General features: G+C 39.3%; 1 protein-coding gene across 1 annotated transcript in view; it reads right to left on the bottom strand.

Annotated features, from left to right (window-relative positions):
- The window catches only part of NUDT14 (nudix hydrolase 14), a 59797-nt gene extending 44221 nt beyond the window's left edge, over nucleotides 1-15576 (bottom strand). Inside the window, exon 1 of the mRNA XM_005149599.3 lies at nucleotides 15348-15576. Within this exon, the coding sequence (XP_005149656.1) occupies nucleotides 15348-15428 (81 nt within the window). The 5' untranslated portion in view covers nucleotides 15429-15576. The remainder of the gene's footprint in view (nucleotides 1-15347) is intronic.
- Nucleotides 15577-22943: the final 7367 nt, after the last annotated feature.

The raw sequence follows: 22943 nt of genomic DNA, 5'->3' as shown, positions 1-22943 counted from the left end.
CCCACAACAGATGAGAAATCTCACTTGATATTATTGCACACGTTCCTGTGCTCATCCTGTGCACTCATGAGTCAAAATATCCTTTCAACCCCTTAAGCAGAGGGCTCTCCAAATGATACATACTGGGCAAACAATGCTTTGGTCCAAATCACATTCCCACAACTTGTGATTCCTCTGCCCATCTACTAGTATAGCACCCCAAAGAATTTGGTACTGCTAATGACAACCCCATATAGAATCTCTGACTCAGAGACATTCACCCCACCAACTTTGCCAGGATTTAGGGTTCTCACCTTGCATCTCACAGCAGGGAGAGAAGCAAACACAACTATAGTAAGTAGAAGGAGAAAATGAATCTTAAAATCAAACCCAAGGCAACCAAATACGCCTACAAGCATACTTTCTTCTTTGCTACCTTAGGTCATGACCCTCATTCAAAAGAGGAAGGAAAGAAACTGTCCTTTCATCATTAATTTTGCTGTGCCATTCAGGAAAACAACACCGATACCACCATAAAACCACAGTTTAAGTTGCCACTAGTATTTCAGCCAAATGCTAATCACCACCATCAATTGTCTAATATTTCTCATTACCTCTTTAGTCATGCTAACAAGTTCCACTGCAGCTTATACAGGGTTTGATTAAAATCTTCTCTGGCTGAAAAAAAAACAGCAGTGAAAAAAAGCCAACCCAGAACTACCCCTTTTCTATGGCAGCACTGGACCACTTCATTTTTAGACAGATACTAAAGCTGCATTCAAAAACTACTCAGTTGATGAACAATGTTTTAATTTATGAAACAAAAAACACCAACTATGTCACCTGAAACAAAACACCGACAAGAAAAATCCTGTGTATAGACTGCTGCATCATTAAAATTGTATGGAAAAAAAACAACAACAAAAACTAACACAGAAAACAATTTGTCATACATAACTTCAAAGATACTTGGTATTGTAATGCACCTATAAAGCAATAGCATGGGTCACATCAATATGATTTTAAAAAGTAATTAACAATTCTATTCATTTATTTATAACTTACAGAGGACAAGATATTTCTGATGCGGAATTTGAATCAATACAGCACAATAAACTGCACAGCTCGCATCACACACCTGTCTGGTACATGCCCACAAAGCAACAGTATTAACAAGGCTGACTAAGGTTAGCAAGCAGCACTTGGGAGATCCAAAGTTTCAACAAAGTTGGGAACAAAGCCAGGTGCAGCACCATGGTGTCTCCATGGCGAAGTCAGAGCACAGAAGGACGCGGCCCACATGCCGAGCCTCATAGAAATCAAGGTTACTGCTTACTGCAAGCCATACACAGACAAGGTCCCGGGACACAGAGCACGTCTCTTCAGCGGTACTGAATACTGTAAGCATATTAATACTACTTATTGCTATTTCTGTTGGCTCTTTCAACAGAATGCCAAGACACCTTAAGCTCTAAGACTTTATCCTGAACATGCAATGGGCTGAACTCAGCATACACAAATAGCCTTAAGAGAAAGAATGAAGGTCACAAATTCACTCCACAGATCCATGAGGGCTTGTGTAAGAATGAAGAATTAACTTCCACAAGTACTAAAGGCAATTACACACCTTCCCTTGCAAGAGCAATACTCATTTTTATGACCAAAAAGTATACACAACATAGCACTGCAGAAAGTTTATTTTCTCTTTCATCCTCTGCCCAAGGCACAACTGTTAGGTGTGGTTTGTCATCCCACTTAGTACAGTACTGGAAGGCATGCCACTGCTCTATCAGAGGGGCTCCAGAAGAATGTACAGACAGAGGGGAGGGAAGACACAATGCCAACTGGCATTCACCTCGGGGTTTTTGAGAAATACTTTAAAAGCAAATATTCCAACAGTTTTTCCGTTTAGTGGAATGGTTTCTCTGACTAGCTTTTTTCAGCCCTTGGGTGTGATTAAATCTCTACTCTACACACCCCAACTCCCTCAAACATAATTCTTACACTTAAATTTGACATTTATATTATTATTTTTACAAATTAATCTTTCTCTATGGAGTGTACCATAATGCTTAGGGAGGCTTGTATGTTCAAGTGAGACTTGTAAGAGTTTTGCCAAGAGGTCTGAACTCCTAAACAGATCAAAAAGAAAGCAACAAGATAAAAAGAAACAGGGTTCTCCAGACAGGTCAAACATCTCCCCTCAACAAGAAAAAAGGATGGTTCACAGAAACATTCAGGTTTCAAATTTAGAGGAATTATGCCTTAAAGTAGTATAGAAGTCATTTTCTGTACTAATGATTACTGGCTGGTTTCACTAAATAGGAAACCAATAGTCTCACATTATGCTTTAACCGATGAGTTACAATTCTAGGCTGTACAAACTGCAGTGATATGGAAGAGTCCAAAAAGCCACACAAGCCTTGAAGACTAAGTAAGCCAGAAAATGCCTACCTATGTCCACTGCTTTAAAGCATCAGAAACATTACAATGCTGAGAGTGCTAAGTGCAGACATATGTATGAAATTCTAAGACAGATTTGCCAAAAGATTTGATAGCCAACATTTCTTCCAATCTTGCTGCTTCAAATGCTCAACAAGCTAGGTGGCCAAGCAATAGCACAGGTAGGTCTTAAAGCCAAAACGAAACTGAATGAAGCTAACAGTGATAGTTTATTTCAGCAGAAGATGAGAATTTATACAAGAGATATATAGGTTCATATCCTAAATCTAAAGAAAAATAAAATACTTATTTACAATTTTATACTCAATATACAAATTTATCTGTTTACCCTGTTTTTTCCACATCCTGACTTCCAACCCAGTTTGGCAGAACATATAGTTTCTGGTCAAAAAGCACTAAACTGCTGTGCCACTTTTTACTTTCTAAGTAGAACAAACAAACAAATAAAAAAAAAAAGTGTTGAACTGCTTTAGGCTTTGCCTAAACTAGGATTAAATAGAAACAATGCAAGTGGCCTCACCAATGAAAAGAGAAAAAAAATATTTTATTCAGCAAGGTTGGGATTTCAAGAGTTTATAAAAATATATGCTAAGCATCTTACTGTCTGGCCAGACCCATTTATAGCCTAGAATCATTTTATGCAGCAAAATAAAATGCTACATTCATTCCAAGTTCACAGATAGCTAATACAGCTAATTAAAACAGCAGCTAAATGACAAGTATAACCGAAAAATTCCCTAAAACAGTAACAGCAAGTTATCAAATTCTACATAATTGATTACACAGTTGATACTTCTAATCCTAATTTTAATGATCTCATACATCATGAAAACCCTACAGAATCACCCAAACAATGTTATGCTTTTCAGGATATATACCATTTCTAAGCATATAATGTGCAGAAAACCTAGTAATTGCATTTACCTCACATTAGGCTCTTGGAAAAACAATTTTCCACATCAAGAGTCAGATCTGCAGTCAGAATCAAGCATAGATGTATATGTTGAATTCCAGGAAGAACTTGCAAATTAAAACTGAAACTACAACACTGAACATTTCTGAAATCTTACAATGGATAGTAAAGAATGCACTGTGTGCTTTAGCAGTTTGCTAAGGAATCCTTCTAGTCTTTTAAAACAAATGTTTGTATTTGCTTACTAAATATGCACCTTGATCATATGCAGCATGACATCAGAACAAGCATCTGACTTAAAAAAATTGAGCTCAAAATCTCAGTGGCAATGTTTTCTATGCACACTTTTTGTTTTTCTCGACTTCTTTTGTTAGATCTACTACTCAACTTTAAAATACTACACAATTTACTGGCCATGAGAACTGTGGAGGTAAAAGAAGGTGGGGAGAGGGGCAGAAAGCGAGAGGACCAGGTTCCAGAAGAAACACAATTACTAGATGGTACACAAATGCATTTTGCACACACTGAACACACAGAATAAATTTTACACACCACAACACAAAGAACTACTTCAGAAACAGATAAGAATTTGAAACACTAGGTATTTAAAAATACCAGAAGGGCAGCATCCTTACAGGGAAAGAAAATGAAAAAGCCCAGTAACCACCACCACTGTTTTTATGCTTGTGTACTTTTCCCTCTGTATGTAGGAAAAAAAACTCTTGAGGAAAAAAAAAATCTTGCACACACACAGAGGGTCACACAAGCTATGAAAGAGATACTTAACACAGGCTCCTGAGCAGATGACAAGCTATTAAGCTTTCACCTTTAGGTAGTTAGGATGATCTGATGTCTCTTTTATGATATCTCCCTTCTTTTTAATTAAAATCTACAGTGTGTTTAACAAGCAATTCTTCCTTCAATCTTTGATGTGTTTTACTTATAAAGCAGTGACAATTTTCAGTTCAGACTCCTTAAAGTTCCAGAGAAACCATTTTCCACTCACTTGCTTTGAAAGCCGTTATAACAATTTGATGAAGAACAGCAGCAGGGGGCTAACAGAAGCCAAGGCTTAGTAACAATCTTTAGATTTTTCTCCTAAGACTTTCTCACAGACCCTCCTCACAAAGATCCTCAGTGTTTTTCATCTTCTCCTCACAACCTCCCCAAAAAGATCAATTCAAAGTGAGTGTTCCTGGAGCAACTAACTCCAGGTTCTGATATTTTCTTAATTTCACTTTTATCTCTCAATTTTGATAGACTCAACCGAAATCTGATTCCCATAATGGTGGTCATGTCCTCATCCTTTTCCTGCTGGGAAAAAATAATACACAGTAGGATTTAAGAAGTAACTTGGGAACATCTTCTAAACTGCTATATATTCTAAAGAAAGCACTGGCAAAGACAAATATACCCATTACTTAACAGTCACATACAACTGGCATTCAGTTAATCGAATTAATTAGTGATTAACTGATTAGTGATTTATATACAGTTCAATGTTTTACTGCAGTATTTCTGAAACCTTCATAATGACAGTCACCCTGTAATAGTCTAATTTTTGGAATACAAAGAACCATGCAAGCCAACTGCAAATCGTCTTCAACTGCTCTTTAAAAATGGGAACTACTTGTAACAAATGGTAAATTCTTTGCTTATAGCTTCATGCAAATGTAGAAATCAAAGTTTTATGGAAAACAGAACTATTAGGATAGAATCACTAAAGCATACTGTTTAATCTCTGCCTTTCTGCGCTCATCACCGTTTTATTTCTTTATTATTATGGCCAACTGAAGGACAATCTTTATTGATCACTAATTTTGGGGAACTTCTGGAACTCCAGAGCTCTACAGATTCTTTAATTGCTATATCCAAATGATGTCACTGTGATCAAAACACCACACATGTAATTTCTGCAAAAGGAACAGCTACTTCCATGAAGCAGGACATAGCTACTCACCCCAGATTCTAGCTACAACCTCAGTAGGCATGGCTAGGAGCAAACATGGACTAAAGAAGACCACATACATTGCCTCCTTATCTTGAGGACAGGGGCAGCACATACGAGAAATCTGAGGTCAGAATGACAGATGGTGGGGATGCCCACTACAGACAAGTCACACCCCTTGTCCTTAACACTGTTAAGCTTTATGTTTTCCCATCGGTGACTCTCAGCATGTGTTTCTACTTTATTTTAGCAAGCTTGTATTTGTAAAACAAACTGTGAGAATATACTGTGGAATAAACTTTGAAATGTCTGATAACGTATCAGTACTCAGAGCAACATTAACTTTCTGCAGCACTCCCTTCTGCTAAAGTAATACGCTATTAAAATATTAATGCGAGATCTGGGGTTTTTAATATTTTAAAAATTAAAAAAGGGATACACAAATTCTAAGTCAGTGAACTGACTTATAATCCTATCAGTAAACACATTAAAAGTTTCTGTTGGCTTTGAGAAAATTATATCCCAAATACTGGATAAATAAGATCCATCAAAAATTTAAACTAATGAAGTTTCAAGAAGTACAGAAAGAATACCCTGAGGAACAGGAACACTTGTGTGTAATTTTCTACAAGGATACAATCACTTTACAGAATTGAAAAATGTAAGGCTGAAAAGACCTCACAAGATCTCTCAGCACAACTCTCAGAACAAATATACAGAAGTGCTATGTTACATAATATAGGCCAGATACAGAATATGCATCTAAGCATTACCCAGTCACAGCCTCCATTCAGCCTGTTTCATTATTCAAACTCTTAGACTATTTGTCTGATGTTAGGATTAAAATAAATACTTGCAATCCTATATATGTAATTGCACTGTAAGATTGCTGTGCCTGAAGTACATGACCTGGAGTTCATCACGAATGCTACTGTGGAATAATCATTAATCAAAATTACCATTAACATTACTTTCTACATTAGTTTTCAAGTATTAATGCTTACTTCTCCAGGAGAGTAAATTTTTCCTTTCCCAGATTTTCTGTTTTCAGAGAAAGAACATCTCTCACCTTTAGGAGTTTAGCCTCATTTCCCTATAATGTATTCATCACCGCTCAGCACATCTGTCCCAGCAAATCCCATTTCCTGTTCTATTCATGAGGCTCAGAAACCTGGAGCTTTAGCGATTGCTGCCACACTTTTCCCATGGCCTTCTCACCTCTTACTCCCCCCACGCACCCCGCTCCCATTGTTTATCATCTGTTCTCCCCTGCTGCAAACTGCTGTCAGATGTTCACTTATCCCTAATCTTACTTACTGCCTTTGATATTCTTTCTAATCCAACAACCTGTCAACTGGGGCATCAGCCCATGTCCAGACCAGCTGCTCTGTCACAGGCCATAAGATTCCCTCTCAGCTCCAAGAGGTATTTAAAGGATTTTGACACAGCAACCGCAACGTGAAACAAATAATTAATGCAGTTTTGATCAGTGATCAGGGCTTTAGTGTGACATAAGCTGACCAGTAAGAAAAACTGAGCTTTACTTTGTTTAAACTTCAGTAAACTTTAGCATTACTGTATTAACAAGATTTTGATCAATGTCTGAAGGACAGTACCAAAAAGTTAAATTCTTTAACTTGTTCTAGTTAAAAATTATGAAGAATAATTAATCTGAATGCAAGTCAGAAGGGCAGTGAACTTTCTCTGCCTGCTGTCTAAAACATGCTTATCAATGTAACATCAACTTGTGTAGAGTTTTCAAAGCACAGGAGCTGACCTTTTACGAGTTACAGCTGAAAATACAAACGTATTTTAAATATGGCAGCACTTGAGGTAAAATCACTATTTAAAACACACTCGTATTTTCAGCAATACAATAAAGCATACCCCATATATATAACCCATGAGTTTCATCCCATATAGAACATCAAAACCAGACATTTTAAAGAATATTCCCATTTACAGAAAATGTCTAATTTCCATAATATTCAGATTTGCTATAAACACTTAAAATGTTACAGTGTTCATCTGCTTTAAAACATACCAAATACACATAGTGTCATTGCTGAAATGATTCAGATGACAGATATTTTTGTACTGAGAAAATTAAGTTACTGTTATTTAAGCAAACATACGTATTTTGATCCAAGCTGGAAAACAAATACAGCACTTAATTGTAAAAGAACATGAACACGATTTTACTTCTCAGATCTACAAGAGATGGTACCAAACAAGTAAAATAATGCCTACTTTATACCATGCAGTAGTCGTATTTCACAAACACACACAAAATACTATCAAATACTATAAAATCTCAGTGATGGATTTTATAACATGGCTCATTCACTTCAAATTAAACCAATTCTATTCTTAGGGCTTGTCTATAGCAGGACATTAATAAAATGAAGGCGAAGTAAGTGCCTTGATGAACTTGAATTCTGCTGGTTAAAACTCCATTAAACCCCCGTGTGGACACAGTCATTCAGTTTGGTTTACTGCTCCCTTAGGGCATGCACTGGAAAGTTAACATGGATTAAGGTAGGGTATAAATTCAAAGTGCAATCATACTTTGAAAATGGTTTAACATAAACAGAACCAGACTCTTTGTTGTAGAATGAGACGTGGAGTTAATCAGGAAAGTCCTGTGTAGACAAGCCCTTGCAGATGAGGCGACTGGAATGGTATTGTCAAAGCCAATGGTTTTCAACCTCTTCATCTGCAGACCTGGAGACATCTTCCAGTGAAGCTGCAGACTTTGGCAGTACATTAAAATCTGCTGATAATTGATCTGCTTTTCTTAGCTGACTCACATGGATGACCTACAAGCAGTCTAACAGCCCTCTATGAGCTACATATCAGAACTTGAAAAATACTGGTTTAAGCTAACTACAACTTACGTACCTCTTCCTAATAATCTTATTTACACAGCTATTGCACAGTAACCCAAGTAACCTAGCTATTGATGACATTAAATGAGATTTTAATGTTCATTTATGCAACTGTAAACACATTTCAGCCCTGTGCAAGGAAGTTAAAAAAGGTGCTCAACAAAGCCTAATGCTTTCCAGTAAGTGGCATTTGCTTTCGTAAGTTTGTTAAATCATAGTATGACTGACCTAAATATACATTGTTTTGTCACAGCCAACTACTTTTCACATATTTACTTCAAAAACCCCTACACTTACTTGTCAAAGCATGCTGGATTGAGAAATTAAGGCTAATACAACATAATATTTGCTGAAAAAAAAAAAAACTAAGTAATAGTGTTGTTTTCCACTACTACTCTTATTAACTAATTCTTCTCATTTCCCCTTTTAACAATTCATAAAAGTCCCATACAAAAATAACTTGTACAAATTTCCAGAGTTGAATTCAAGTTATATAGCAAAGCAGAAGCAGATACACCTAGATTCCTTAATTTCTTCTTTTAAACCTGTGCACTAATTATTAATGCAAAGGGCACTGTTTCCCCCAGAGAAAATTACACTCCCTCAGTATTTCATTCCCTAATGTTTCACTTTTCTTTCACCCATATAAAAGTATTATATTGTGCTTCAACCGTAATTCCAGTTAACACAGCAGCCATCAGATCAGTCAGATCAAAAATCTGTCTCATCCAGGATTCTACCTCTGGCAGAAACTAAAGTGCCTAAGGAAGAATATACTGTTAAAATACTCTCAGCCTCCTGCAATTTGCAGCTCAGGGACTTCCGGAACTAGAAGCAGTTATGTTTGCATTCAAGATTAATACTATGTACTGACATAATAGACTTGACAAGCTGAAGAAAATGAGACAAATTCTGCAGCAAAAATGGCATCTCCTTTTATTGCACTGCTTTGAAAAAATGAACTCCAAATAAATGCATTACTCAGTAGCATATTTCCTACTACTAGAGCCTTTTGAAGATTCAACAGAAGACTCACTTGTTTGAACAGGTAACTTAAAAATCTGTTTACTCCCTCAACAGCATCATTTTTAATTGTCAAAATAGAAAAGAATGTTTTATGTTTAGAAAAAAGCAGACGGAAGTTCCAGAGAAAGTTTCAGGCAGCTGGGCACGTTCATGTTGCTATTTCCATGCAAAAAAAAAAAAAAAAAAAAGAATAATAATCTGAATGCAAAATCAGACTGTTAATATTACTGTAACACTGCTGCTTTGCTTTTTTCATCTTCGAAGACTTCAAGACACTAATGATACAGGCTTCACTTTTTTCTGCATGTATACATATTTTAAACTTCATGACATCTCCAAGACAGTTGAATTGTAAGGCACAGAAACAGAATGGTTGCTCATGGTCACACAAGAAAGCAATAGCCAATCTAAGGTTAAAAACAGAAATTCCTTCTTCACTGATGAATTGCACTTTACTCCTAAAATACATTTTCTACTAATTTTAAAGTTCATGTTGTGTTAAAATCTACAGAGTTGAGAATTACTTCAATATGACTGTAAAACTCCAAGAGATTATAAATGAATTCCCTTAACACCAAAAGAAAATATCATGCATTAAAATTAAACTAAAGGGCGCATTTTTCACATTCAACTTCAAAGTGAATGACTAAACATTAAAGCAATAGTGGAAATGCAATGAATGATCAGGCACTGGACTACTCTGAAGTGCAGAAGGAATGTGAAGCTCATGAACAGCAAATAGTTCCAATTTGCCACTACTGAATAGTACAGTTCAGTCAATACACATGGAGTTTTTGAGGTTTATCCCACATCACTGAAGGAGTTGCCTGTACACCATCCCACAGGTGATTCAAAATACAAACTCACTCACATGCATACTGGGAAAATTACTGATGGTTAATACTAGTATAGTAGCAAACTTCTAAAAGTTCCTGGGCAGACTGCACGTATATGTTTATATAATGCAAGGAAACAGTGGCAAGAACTCTCTTGCCAGAATAACCTTCAAACACAAAGCTACAGGAGCCTGAGCTAGATTCGCAAAGGCTTTGATATGTGAGCTCTGGCCAAAAGTCTTTGTAACAGCTCAAGATATTATTCCCCCAGTTAGATGCTTCCTTCTGTGAGCTGATGCTTTGCCTCCCCTTGAAGGATACTGTCCCCAGCACAGAGGTCACCGAAAAGAATATGCAAATGCAATTCACTTAGTTCTGTGCAAAGCTCAGCAATTTAGCTTAAAGGGCTGCAGGAGGTCTGAACTGGAACAGCAGAATAAAAGCTGGAGCAAAACTACTTTCTACTGATTCTCAGAGGGTAATAACTGCTAGCACAGGGACAAACAATTGCATGCAGTAACTTCTCAGTTACCAGGTTGACCAGAGCTCTCTCTGTTAAAGCCCTGTGTTAGGGTCTAAATCCAACACAGAACCACTGATATCCCTGCTCAGGTGCTGATTAAGAAGACTACATTGAATACAAGTTCCCATTTGACTACTTAATGATGCCCCAAATCCTAACAACTCTTCTCAACTGTTACTTCTTAGGGTCTACTTCATGACAGACTCAACAGAATTATTAAACTTGATTTTTTTTTTTGTCTGTCTAATATATAGCCCAGTGCCTGGATAATACACACAAAAGAGCTGAAGATTTACACACCAATGTGTTTCCCAGCAGTGGGCACACTCTGCTGTGATGTGGGAAGCAGTATTAATTGAAGCAAGATCTTGCAGCCTGACTCTACCACATCCCAGGGAAATGCCCTAGCCCTTGGGCATTGAGTTAATCTCTCATTAGCCATCCCTCTGGTCTCTTGAATACATTATTTATGAAAAGCAGAAAATCTTCAATAGGAAAAAGCGAAAAGAGATTTACCATGGAGTTCCTGGTAAAGAAGCCAATTCTTCAGGACATAAGTTTAAAAAAAAACAAAACCAAAAAACAAACCCACTTTAGATAACAAATCAATTTGCTCTTTGGGGGCAAGTATACATTAAAACCAGCCACATGCCATCCTATATGTGAGAAAAATTTATTAACTTCTTTCAATACCAAGCAGAACAAGAATATGTAAACAGGGTTTCTACCAAGAAAATGAAGAGGATATTCATCAGGCTGAGATACCTCATCCACCTCTCACCCTCAGGCCACCTCACTTGAAACTACATGGCTTACTTGACTGAGGGCCCTACCTGGAGGAAAGGTCCGCTAGCTGAAAATCCTAAGTAGTAAGTGAGGGCCATTTTGAGGAGCTGTTAGATGCCTATTTTGAAGAACACCTTTAAAACTGTACCTTACCCCTCTGTGTTGACCCTAACCAAATATTCCTACAGTTTGCTGAATTCCACAACTCCTTTACTGCACTTTTATTTCTACCTTTGCACTACGGAAAGAGGGAACAAATAATTTTAAAAAGTGATTGGTACAGTGATTTGTCTGCTAAGCCAGGCTATTCGCCACAGCTTGGATGCCTAACACCAAGCTACATGCTGCCTCAGTCTGCATCATTCAAAACCTAGAATTCCCTCAGAAGGTGTACACCTACTTTTATGCTCTATAGGAAACATTCATAGCTTATCAATTTCACGTAAAGTATGAGTGGGCAGAGGAAGAGGATGAAAAGATTTCACAACCCTCTACTGAGAAAGCAGATCCACCATCAGCATAAATTGCTGTGCCATCAGGAACTGCTACAACTTAAGATAACCCTTATGACAACAAAATAACCAGAAACTTAAGTTTTTCTTGTGGTCTTTTGGAAGAGTATTTCTATATGTAACCAATGTAACAGGTTCAATCCAAAAGATGACTCAAGCTCTTACAACACAGTGGAACTCAGGACTCAAGCACAAACCTAGAAGGACATTGCTGGAGTTTTCTCTAACATGACAGCAACCACTTCACTTGTCTGGAAGCACATACAACTCTGTTTCCGTATGTGTCTGAACATCCAGATACCCAAGCTGATCAAAACATTAATCCAATCTTTGGGCCTGAGATTTTGAATGTGTTAAGTGCCTCTGAGAACAGGCAGATGACCTTCTGAATCTCTGGCTCCACCCTTGATCAGGTGTGACCACAATTTTCTTCAGGTGCATAACCTTGTGTAGGCTTAAACCAGCAGTTTGTTTAGATTTATCCCCTCTCTTCCCACTCCCAAATGGATCTCCTTCTGATGTCTTGCAGATTTCTGGTGATCTATAAACCTGCCAGAACTAGAGTGTTTAGAACTCAGTGGAGGGCAGGCTGAATGGCTAAAATCACACTAGCAGGGTAAACTGTGATATTAATCACCTGTATATAAATTTATGTTCCACTTATACAGTCTGAACCGTTTTAGCTACAGTGATGGGATCCAAATTACATCCACAGAAGTGGCATGACTTTTAGATGAAATGTCTAGGAATCAATACTGTAACATAAATGTTCATGAATTCTTAGAAATAATTTTCAAATCACATGTATGTAAAAATCCTTTCAATTTCCAGTTTGCACAGAAAAGCAGTAGTTGTAAAAAACAATCATAAAATAACTCCCATTTTATATATGTTCTTGGGCAAAGAATTTATGTTGAAGAATCAATGTTCATTTTAGGAACGTATCTGCTTTAAAATAGATTTCAAAATCTTAATCTTCAAGGCCCAAATTATCCTTCATCAATATTATATGAACACAGGAATACGCATCAGTGATTCTTCTTCAGACTACAATGAATTATAGAGGACATGTTACAGCTTCACAAAATGTACGTGTAATATCACCCGAGCCTTCTACTTACATCATGCCACATATTGCATCCAAACTGTTTTCAATTTTCATAGTGCAACAAATGCCAGTATTTAAGTTTTCCTCATATAGATTATTCTCTAATTGAGAAATGCCTTTTTATGAGACCTGGGTTAAGTTCAGCAAGCAGGTGCAGGGAATCCATGGAAGGGGGAAACTAATATTACTCTAAGATACAGCAGCAATTAGGAACTGAGAAGAAGAAAAGTTTCTTTTTTTTTCAGCTACTGAATAAAAAAAAAAAAGTTGGACAAGGGGAAGACCTACTCAGCATAAAACCATTAAGATCAAGGACTAGATTTTGTAAATAATTTTCAGTCTTAGATGAGTGGTGGAATTTTCAGAAATTCTTAAGCAGATCATACACCTAGCCCATTTAGATTTTAAACACTAAGCTATTTAGTTATTTAATAGGGTTTTCAGCAGGCCTAAATGCCTTTGAAACAATTAGTCAAATGACTGAAAATACTTAGTATTTCCTCTGGTTAGTAAGTCAGTTTTTAAAGACTAAATATGGTTTTAATAAATGTAGGACTTGTCTCTCAGGTCAGGTGCAGGAAGTTGTGCATTTGTTGAGTTTATGTTCCCAGTAGGCTGGATGCAAGCCAGCTCCTGTACAAATGCCATATAAACTACATTTTCATGTTCGTCTTAAGACAGTGCTGTGGCAAAGGGAAACAGTCTCTGCCCTCAGCCAGCCCCCAAACACTCATCCCTAACCACCACATTACAACCTACCCTTTGCCAGCATAAGCATTTGAATTAAAACAGAAGACTTTGTTTAGGTTAAAACTAACTTTTTTTTGGCCAATTAGGTATGACCTGGACCACATCCCTCATCTAGCTCCATGTTGCAGCACAAACACTTGTGTGAGGAGAGGAAGTAGCAAGATGTGCAGAAAAGACAAGTCTGTACGTTTTGATGGGAATACTGGTCTCTGTCAAATCATAGCACGCGACCAAACGCATCCTCATTTCTTCTTCACCATACTCATCTCATTGAAGGTACTTTTATTCAATTAAATGTAATTTTGTAATATTGTTTTGTACATTTTAATTAAATCTCCCTTTTCATGTAAATAGAGTATGACTCAGAAATTAAAGTAAAATTAAGAAGTAACTAACCCAGAAAAAATCAGAACATGAAAGAATGTTCTTCAGGTTTTCTGCTCCCTAAAAATAAATCATTAATTCAATGGAAAGCTTCACCTGTTCACAAATGTTTCACTTAACCCAACCAATGAGAAGTGCGCTTTTTTTAGGAAAATTATATACAAAATGATTTTTAAAAAAAAGGTAAAAGGAGGGGTTTATCTGTTTTGATGCAAGCTGCTTGAACCCTTGCATTTCCTTATCTCATTGCTGGACTTGAACACAGCTCCTCTATGCATGTTCTCTTTTCTGCATTTTCAACTGCTGTGTTTAAGAGCAGCGCAAAGTAAGAGAAGATGTGGTCTGTAGCATGCATTTGTAGGGCTGTCCAGGTCCTGCTGCATTGTCACTTGCATGCCTCTACCTGGGTAAGAGTTCAGCCCGGACCCGCCAATGCTGCATCGTCAGCTAAAGAAACAACCAGCTTCGTGCATGACCTCTCACACAAAATGCTCAAGGAATCCTTTATTGCAAGAACTGACTTCCCTTTCGCACCTTGCCTGCCACTAACAGAGGTGCCAATTCTCAGGGATCCTATGAAAGGCGACTCACACTGATGTAAAAGTGCTGGCCAGGCATGATTTCTCTATAGAGCAACCTGCTGCCCTGAGGCTAGCCAGCAACGGGCTCGATGTGAAAATTACCAGCACCTAAGCAAGGCCCAAATCAAGAGGTGCCCACTCAAAGGTGAAAAACCAGAACGGGGTTAGAACGACAGCCTCAGACCCCGCTGAGATTGCGGGCACCGGGGGTCACAGCAGGCCCATGAAGGAGCTGGAGTGGGTGGCAGACCCCACAGCAGTGACCCTACGGCCTTCCGGGCTGCGGCTGCTGTGCACTTAATACCCGCCCACCCCGCTGGCCGGGGAAGGCGGTGGGGGGTAGCGGGAGCGCAGCCAGCAGAAGAGCGGTTCCGGGCTGGGCGGCAGGGCGCCATAAGGCTGAAGCACCACCGCCCTTTCCCAAAATGGCGGAGGCGCGGGGGAGATGACAGGACAGCAGAGGGGCCCGCGGGCCAACCAGCCCATCTGCCTCGGCGTCCAGCCCCTCCGCGCCTGCGAAGAGCCAGCAGAGGCTCCTCCGCCCGGACTCGGCGGAAGGAAGGGGCGGGTGAAAGGACGGGAAGACCTGGCTCGGCCGTGAGGGAAGGGGCTGGGCGGGCGCCAAGGAGCGAGCTGCCGGAGCCACTTACCTGCCTGTAACAGAGGCGGTAAGGCCGCAGGTAGATGGAGGAGGTGCAGGGTTTGAGCTCCAGATCCTCGATGGCCTCCATCTCTGCCGGGGCAGCGGCCGCCAAGAGGAGGAGGAAGGAGAGAGGCGTGCGCAGCCGCTGGCGGCCAGGCCGAGGACGGAGGGCAGGCCCGGGCCGCCGGAGCGGTGCGGAGTCCGGCAGCTCCTTCCCTCCGGGCGGGTCGGCCCGCGGAGCGGTGACCGGACACGGCTGCGACGCCCTGCTGCTCGCTTCCCTCTAAGAGAAGAATGCTAGGTTTCGTTTCCAAAACGGAGACACGGGTAGCAGTACGCTGGAGCCTTGTCGCTTTTACTTCTTAAAACCACCTGTTTGTGATGGTGTTTTCTCTAAAGTTGGCAGTTTCACTAGGGTTCAGTCATTTGCACACATTACACCAAAATGCATGTGTTACTCCTGCATTAAACAAGAAACAGGTCCCCTCCCTGTGAGCCTGAAGGCTTGATGCAAGCTGTGTGCTGAATTTTGCTGCTATTCTGGGCATGTGTCATGTTTTGCACCATGAGGACCTTGCTGAGACACTGGAGCAGACTGCTTTGGAAAGTTGTGGATACCCCATCCCTGGAAGTGTTCAAGGCCAGCTTGGACAGAGATTTGACAACCTGATTGAGTTGAAGATGTTCCCGTCTGTGGCAGGGTGGTTGGTCCCTTCCAGTCCACACCATTCTGTGATTCTATGAAAAGCACAATCTCGTATCTGCCTGCACTGTGTTTCCATGTCAGAATGGGAGTTCTATGAATGGTGTGGAAAATGCAGGTACAAATAAAGACGTGTTGTCAGCAGTGTGTCCTTATTTTATACTGTGGTATTCTATGTGAAAGTAATGGAAGCCTTCATAATAATGGTTCTGTGATTTGGTGCTTTTCAAACTTTACCTCTTAGGGTTGGCTTCAGTCATGGCCACATACCCAGCCCACGGTGGAAAAGTAAATGAAACTTCATTAGACTCTTCTGGCTGTTTTCAGCAACAAAGTTACAAAAGAATTATACCCCTGCCCGCCCCCCCCCCCCCTTTTTTTTTAAATAAAATGCTATTAGATTTAGTGATTTCCTGATTTTCATGGGAATTTGATCATAATTCTGCAACATTAGGTTAGATTCCCCTTGGGTTTTTAATACTCTTGATAATGATTTTCTAGATTCATTAGCAACAGAGCTCACAATTTGTGGTGTCTGAATTGTGTTCACTTGCCATGCAGATGTTCCAGTGCACAGCTATTTTAGTTTCTGTATAAATCAAACTATTTTGTCAATATATTGACCACACAGAATAATATGAGATTTCTTGTGGTTTTTTTTTTCTCTTTCAATCTATTTCCCTTGCATCACAAAGAAAGTACCACATATGTTATGTGGTAGGAAGCATCTTAGCAGTATGGCTAAAAAAAGCCAGCTCCAGCAATTACAAAACTCACTAAGAAGTAAATGAGACAGCATTTACATTGCAAAATGCTTACCATCGGTTCTGATAATGCGAGTGACAGGTGTTTGGTGGGACTGAAAAGTGTGTTTTTAAAAGTATATTTGCAAAACTGTTGTAACAAAAAGGAAACAATGTATTTTACTAGCTGACTTTGAAAATATTTGTGTAACTGTTTGCATCATTGGCTATGTCCCTCTATTCTGGGTTTCTTTCAGAATGATCTTGACGTCATTCAGAGCTCCTGAGAACTTAAGCTATATTTTTCCGTTAAGTTATTTCAGTCTTCCAAGTCCAGTTCAAGTATAAACACAGTTTCCATGCACAGCAAGTTTACAGTATCTCTGTTTGCTTATGTTAAAAGTTACCGGCTACCCAGGTTGGTTCATCCAGTTAGATTGCCCTTTTCAATAAACATTCTGACACCACTTTAAGGTTTTGAGTGTGTGCGTGTTTTGGGGAACATGTCATAGCATGTAATGGATTGCTTATTCCATTCTTAGTGTTAGTTGGGAAGCTTTGGGGTTGTGATGTGTCACAGACCTGATCTCACTAATGTACCTGGAACAGTTGAGTTCAGTGTCACAGGGAAACATTTCAGGGTGCTCTAGCGTTACATTTGCAGTTGAAAGTTGTAGACTTCTCTATTGGAAAATGTTTTTTGTAAGTCTGCTTGCTGAACTAAGAGTTTAATAGGCTGAGACTGAGGAGCTGCCTTAGTGTTATCATTTTACAGTTGAAATCGGTAAATAAATAAAATAATAGAAAATAAATAGGAAAAATACACCCTGTGTAGTGGGACTAGGGTTGAGTAGTTGGACCTGATTTTCATTACTATTCTTCATTAAGGAGCAAGTGGCTTTGCCTTTGTCAGCCCAGGAACAATCCTGAGAAGGAAATGCCCAATTCCAAAGGACAATAATGAAGGGAAACAATTTATATTTGGATGGATGAAATGCACTTCTTCTTTCCTCTTCCCTTGCACTACTTTTGTAGCTTGCCTGCACTGACTAGTGCAGCGACACTGACCTGGCCCAAATGCACTGGCTTCACAGTGAGAAGTACGAGAGGATACAATGCAGAGACACTACTAAACAGCTCAGCTCAGGGGTCAGGAGAGCCCTGTTCACACATGAAGTCCCACCAGGGCACATGCCCACCTTGCACTCGCCACTTTCGCTGGAGTAACTTGATTCCAGAGGACATTGAGAGACCAGGATTGTTTGCTCACACAGAGCGCTGCCCCATATGGATTTATAACCTCAGATAACAATCAGCTTGCAGATCTCTGAACTACTCTGTTGTGTGTTATTTGACATCCCTGTGCGCCTGCTCCTTTTTAAAGCAAAAGTACTAGTGGTGGTGTTCCTCCAGAAACTTTTGAAAATCAACATTCATAATTCCAAAGTGTTCAAGGACTGATCATGTCTGTTATATTCAGTGAGATGGTTCTGATACTTAAGTTAAAGCCCGTGTTTAACTGCTTGCAAAAATCTTTTATTTTTGATTAGTACTACTCCAGAAATTATCATTTACATTTCTATTATACTGTCCCTAGATCATTAATTCCCAAACTTCTTACATCCTGGATTATTCTTGGCTATCATAGTTTCTTTGCAGAGCAAAATCCAAGTTTATGCTCCTAACTGAAAGAAGCTTTCAATGATGTATTCCCCCAAACCAACTACCTTGTCCCATCATATCTTCCTTGCTAAGTGTTGCTGTTACTTTGACTCTCAAAAACCAGGAAAGTGTTAGAATGACAGTTTGCCTTTCACTATCTTAAATGTGTTCCTTTATTTTCTTTAGAAGAGGCTTCTGTATTATATGTTGTTTTCTTGCCTTTTAAAATAAGAGAGAGAAGGTTGTGAATGTTGTTATGTCTGGTTCCCTCATGGGTTATTTAGTTTTCTGGAGCTGCTGGTCTCCTGCTTTAAGTTACTAAAATCTAGATGTTGTGCTGGCACAGGCCCTGACAGGTCTGAGGATGGTTTGTGTAACAATGGGATAAACAGCTTAATAAAGAAAAGCAAAAAACAGGAGTAAAAGTTTGTTTCTTTCCTGGAAAGAAGGATCAGCAGAGCAGGTCAACAGGCAGAATGGAAAAGAGAAGTGTCTTGTCTGGATTTGAAGAGTCTTAAGGGTCAATTCACTGGGATTTCTTATAAAAAATTAAATGTTAACATTAGTGTTAAAAAGGAATTCTTTCCGCAGGGTAGGGTTCTCTGTTTAACAGGCCTCTTTTTCCTTCAAAGAAGTGTTTGCTCTGTGTTACTTTGTGAGTAACTTTTATTACCAGCAAAATACCCAATCAATTTTTCAGTTGATGTTTTAATAAAACATCCCCTTGAGCTTGAAGTTTCCGCCAGCAGAGTCCTTCCTTCCCTGCCCCTTACAGACCCAGTCCTTGGGCATGTATTCTGCAGAGGGTCAGGTTGCATCCTCATCAGCAGTTTGTTTTATTGCTGTTTGCTTTGGGAAGCAAAGGGGAATGTTTCCTGTGCAAGCTTGGTGCTACTGCCCTTCTCCTGCTTGTGGTGGCTCCCGGAGCCAAGCACACCCTCTCACCTCCACCTGCGTGCATGGGTATGGGTATGCAGGGACCCAGGACAGCCCTTTGCCACCTGCCCTAGCCCATCTGTTCAGGCAGTAGCCCCACTGTTTACTGTGAGTGCGCACCCAAGAATGTCCCTTGTGGTACTTCCCTCTTGCCACTGGAGCTTAGCAAATTGCCTGGGCTGCTTGGCTCATTCATGCACAGTTAAGCAGCACTTTTTCCATAGTGATTTTTGGTGTGTGTGTGTGTCTGCATGTGCTTTTAAATACAGCCAGCAATCCTTACCAGGCTTGCTTTGCTCTTTGACATTCCATTGCTCATGACCAAAAACCACCAAGTCCTCATCCTTTCTTATCTTCAGAGGGCTCCTTAATATATTGCAAAGTGTCATTACTTTCTTATCTTATTTTGATACTTACGAGTACTGTAGTTACTAAGATACTGCATGAAAGCAACTAGAGGCATGCTGACTTGCAATTCTCAGTTTTCATTCTTAAAAAATGCTTCCTAACCCTTATGGTTGCAGAAGAAAAGCCAGGAAATGTAAATGATGGTAAACCTATGGTAGACAGGCTTTGATGCTGGGGGGAGAGATAACCTGAATCCCCAGCACTAAGGGAAAGCAGCTCTAAAGGGGCTGCTGAAGCCAACGGGCTTTGACTGACCCAGGGTCCAACTGCATGCTTGGTTCAGCCCCCTGCAGCAGCAGATGGCTGGAACACCAGCAGAGCCATTGTCTTCTGCCTGGAAACTGCTCCCAGAACATCCTTCTCCTCCTCAGCTACCTGGACCACATGCATTTTTTGTTAAGGGTATCAGGAAGGTTGGACACCTTTGCTGTACAGGCTTAGTGGCAAGGATCAGTGAAAATGTCCAAAAACCAGTATCTTCTGTAATCTTCTGTTGGGAATCCTTATGGTTGGCAGCATGAAATCTCATTCTCTTCATGTGGGCCATCCTTTGCCACAGAGATGTTAGTTTTGAGCACTTCTCTGGGGTTCCTTCTGTAGTGAAGTGGCTGTTGTGAAGTTTGCTTTCTAAAGTTTACCCCTTAGGCTTCTGCAGAAAAGCAAGCCTGAAGCTGCCAATATCTAGCTTTTAATTATTATTCAGTTCTGGGGCATAACCACCCTGGTTATATTCATGAAAGTCAGGAATCGTGCTTATGCAATTCTTCTGGCATTGTAAATAGAGCCCTAGAGAAATTTGTTTTTATTTTAGTAGTAACTTTTATGAGAGATTACTTTTCTTTTAAGATAATTTACATTTCTATTACAAAATATAAAATTAGAGGTCTTGCACTGCAGTGCATAACATTATGATGTTCCAACAGTTTTATTCACCATCAGTTGGTTCAGAGTTGCTTTAATCACATAAATAGCCTCAGTCCAAAGAGCTCAGGGTAATTATTAATGTATGGGTTTGCAGGATTTGGTTCATAAGGACTGACAACATGAGCAAGACAGGTATGGTACATGGTATTGCTGATGCACACCGCAATGAGTTAGAGGAATATTTCAGTTTGTTTCCCTTAGATGTTTTCCTTAGCTCCTCCTTGTTTTCAGAAAGTCCCTTTTAATGAGAAGCAACCATCTTGATCTTTACTTTGCAAAGTCAAGTACACTCTCATGGCTGTAGTGGAAAGCTTACTTGTGTCTAGTAGAATATTGTGATTTCACAGAAGAGCTAAAATTTATCGATCTATCTATCATCTATCTATCTACTATCTATCTATCTGCCTTGTGAAATGAAAAGCTGATACAAAGCTCTTTTTTCTGTGCATATCATCATTAAAATCCTTGAACTAAATACAGCAAGAAAAAATAATTTAAATATATTAATTGCAAATATGGATGTCATGTCATCAAATCAATCTCTAAAAATAGCAGAGAAAAAAGCTCTGAAATGTGAATAGGTAATATGTCAATTAGACAGTTCATAAGATACTCAATATAATATGACAAGTTGCAATATGGTATAATGTAGAAAGAGGAAGGTGATAACATGGGAATTAAATCCTCATTTCTAGCTATTCAGCTAGGGAAGAGCAAACACATAGTCTGAAAAAAAAATAAGAAACAATATGCATGCAAAATTTAGATCTTTTAAATTATTTTAATTACTATCTAACAAATGTTGCCTAAAGCTAACTGAGTGAAAAAGATTAGAGGAAAGACTTTGATTTTTCAATAAGCTCCTCTCTAATGAGAGAAAAAAGAAAATGATAACGCCGTGTTGTTTTTGTTACAGTGCCATATACAGCAACAATCTGGGTCTCATTATGATAGGAACTGTTCAAATACAGGTAGAGAAATGGTGTCTTTCCCAAAACAGCTGGAAACCTGTTCATACAGAGGAACAAACAAGGCTAACGTACAATAATAAGGAACAGCTGAAGGAGAGTAAAGGAGTAAGAAGAACCCCATATGTATGTAATAGAGGTGGAAGGAGAAAAGTATTTTGACTTCTCAGGGAACCTTGATGTTCCAATAGTTTGAAATTGTCTGTAAAAAGGGTTGGAGCCAGAGCTGTTGGATACTGGAATGTTTGTCATGGCTCTAGCCATGCCCCTGGTATCTCTGAGCTCTCCAATTACTATGACACTGTGCTATGCCTTGTAGACTGCCCTGGACTGCAGGCATTATAAGTCCAAGGGTCCTTAATCTGTAGGCAGTTTGCCTAGCAAGATTTGTTGAAGCTGTGGGAGTTGGAAGCCCTGGTCCTTAGGAGACTATCAGCTGGGCTGCTCGGAAGCCAGTCCTGACATTGCTCCAGTGGAAACTTGCCTGTTTTCCCAAGTAATTTAATGGAATACTTCTCTGTATGAAATGTTTCTGTTTGGTAAATTGAGACATGCCAAAAAAAAAAAAAAAACAACAAACCAAAAAGCTTTTTTTTTTTTCCCCCACCAGATGTAGGGAGCAGATAGGCTTCTATTTTGACATATTTAAATATAAATACATGTATATGTGATTTATGAGATAGAAAGGTAAGGAGACACAACTGGCCATTTTCCTGCCTCTTCTTCATTAGGCATACTGTATTACTTTCATATTTATTTGTATTGCAGCAGTACTTAGGAATCCAGAACTTCACTGTGCTCAGCAGTATCAAAACACAGAACAAAACAGCCTAAATGCTTTTGTGAGATTCTTGTGGTTAGAACTGAGTTGGAGTAGAGCTCCGAGGAAGGATAGGGTATGCTCTCCGCAATTTAGTTCAGGGAGGTGTAACTTCTCATCAAAGAATGTGCGTGGACAGCCTGGGGAATGAAGCCTGGGAGCAATACAGCAGTGAGGAACATGGCCTCGAGATATGGAGCATCAGGATTTCAGCACAGGAGAGCTGAAGTTAGGAAACAGCATAGGGATAAGACTGGTTGAGTTGAGGTGATTTAGCAAGTAACCTGCAAGCAGCTGAGCTCATCTGTTACTGAGAGCTTGCTGGAAAGTTAGATTTTGGGTCTTTAAGAAATGGGGTCTTTATAAGAATCAAGCTGAAAAATAAAATCCTAGGCATCTTAACACTGGACTCTCAAAACTGTTGGCATTGACATTTTGT

The sequence above is a fragment of the Melopsittacus undulatus genome, chromosome 4, assembly GCF_012275295.1.
Source record: "Melopsittacus undulatus isolate bMelUnd1 chromosome 4, bMelUnd1.mat.Z, whole genome shotgun sequence".
Classification (NCBI taxonomy): domain Eukaryota; kingdom Metazoa; phylum Chordata; class Aves; order Psittaciformes; family Psittaculidae; genus Melopsittacus; species Melopsittacus undulatus.
The sequence above is the reverse complement of the archived record's forward strand: the minus strand, read 5'-3'. Positions and strand labels throughout refer to the sequence as shown.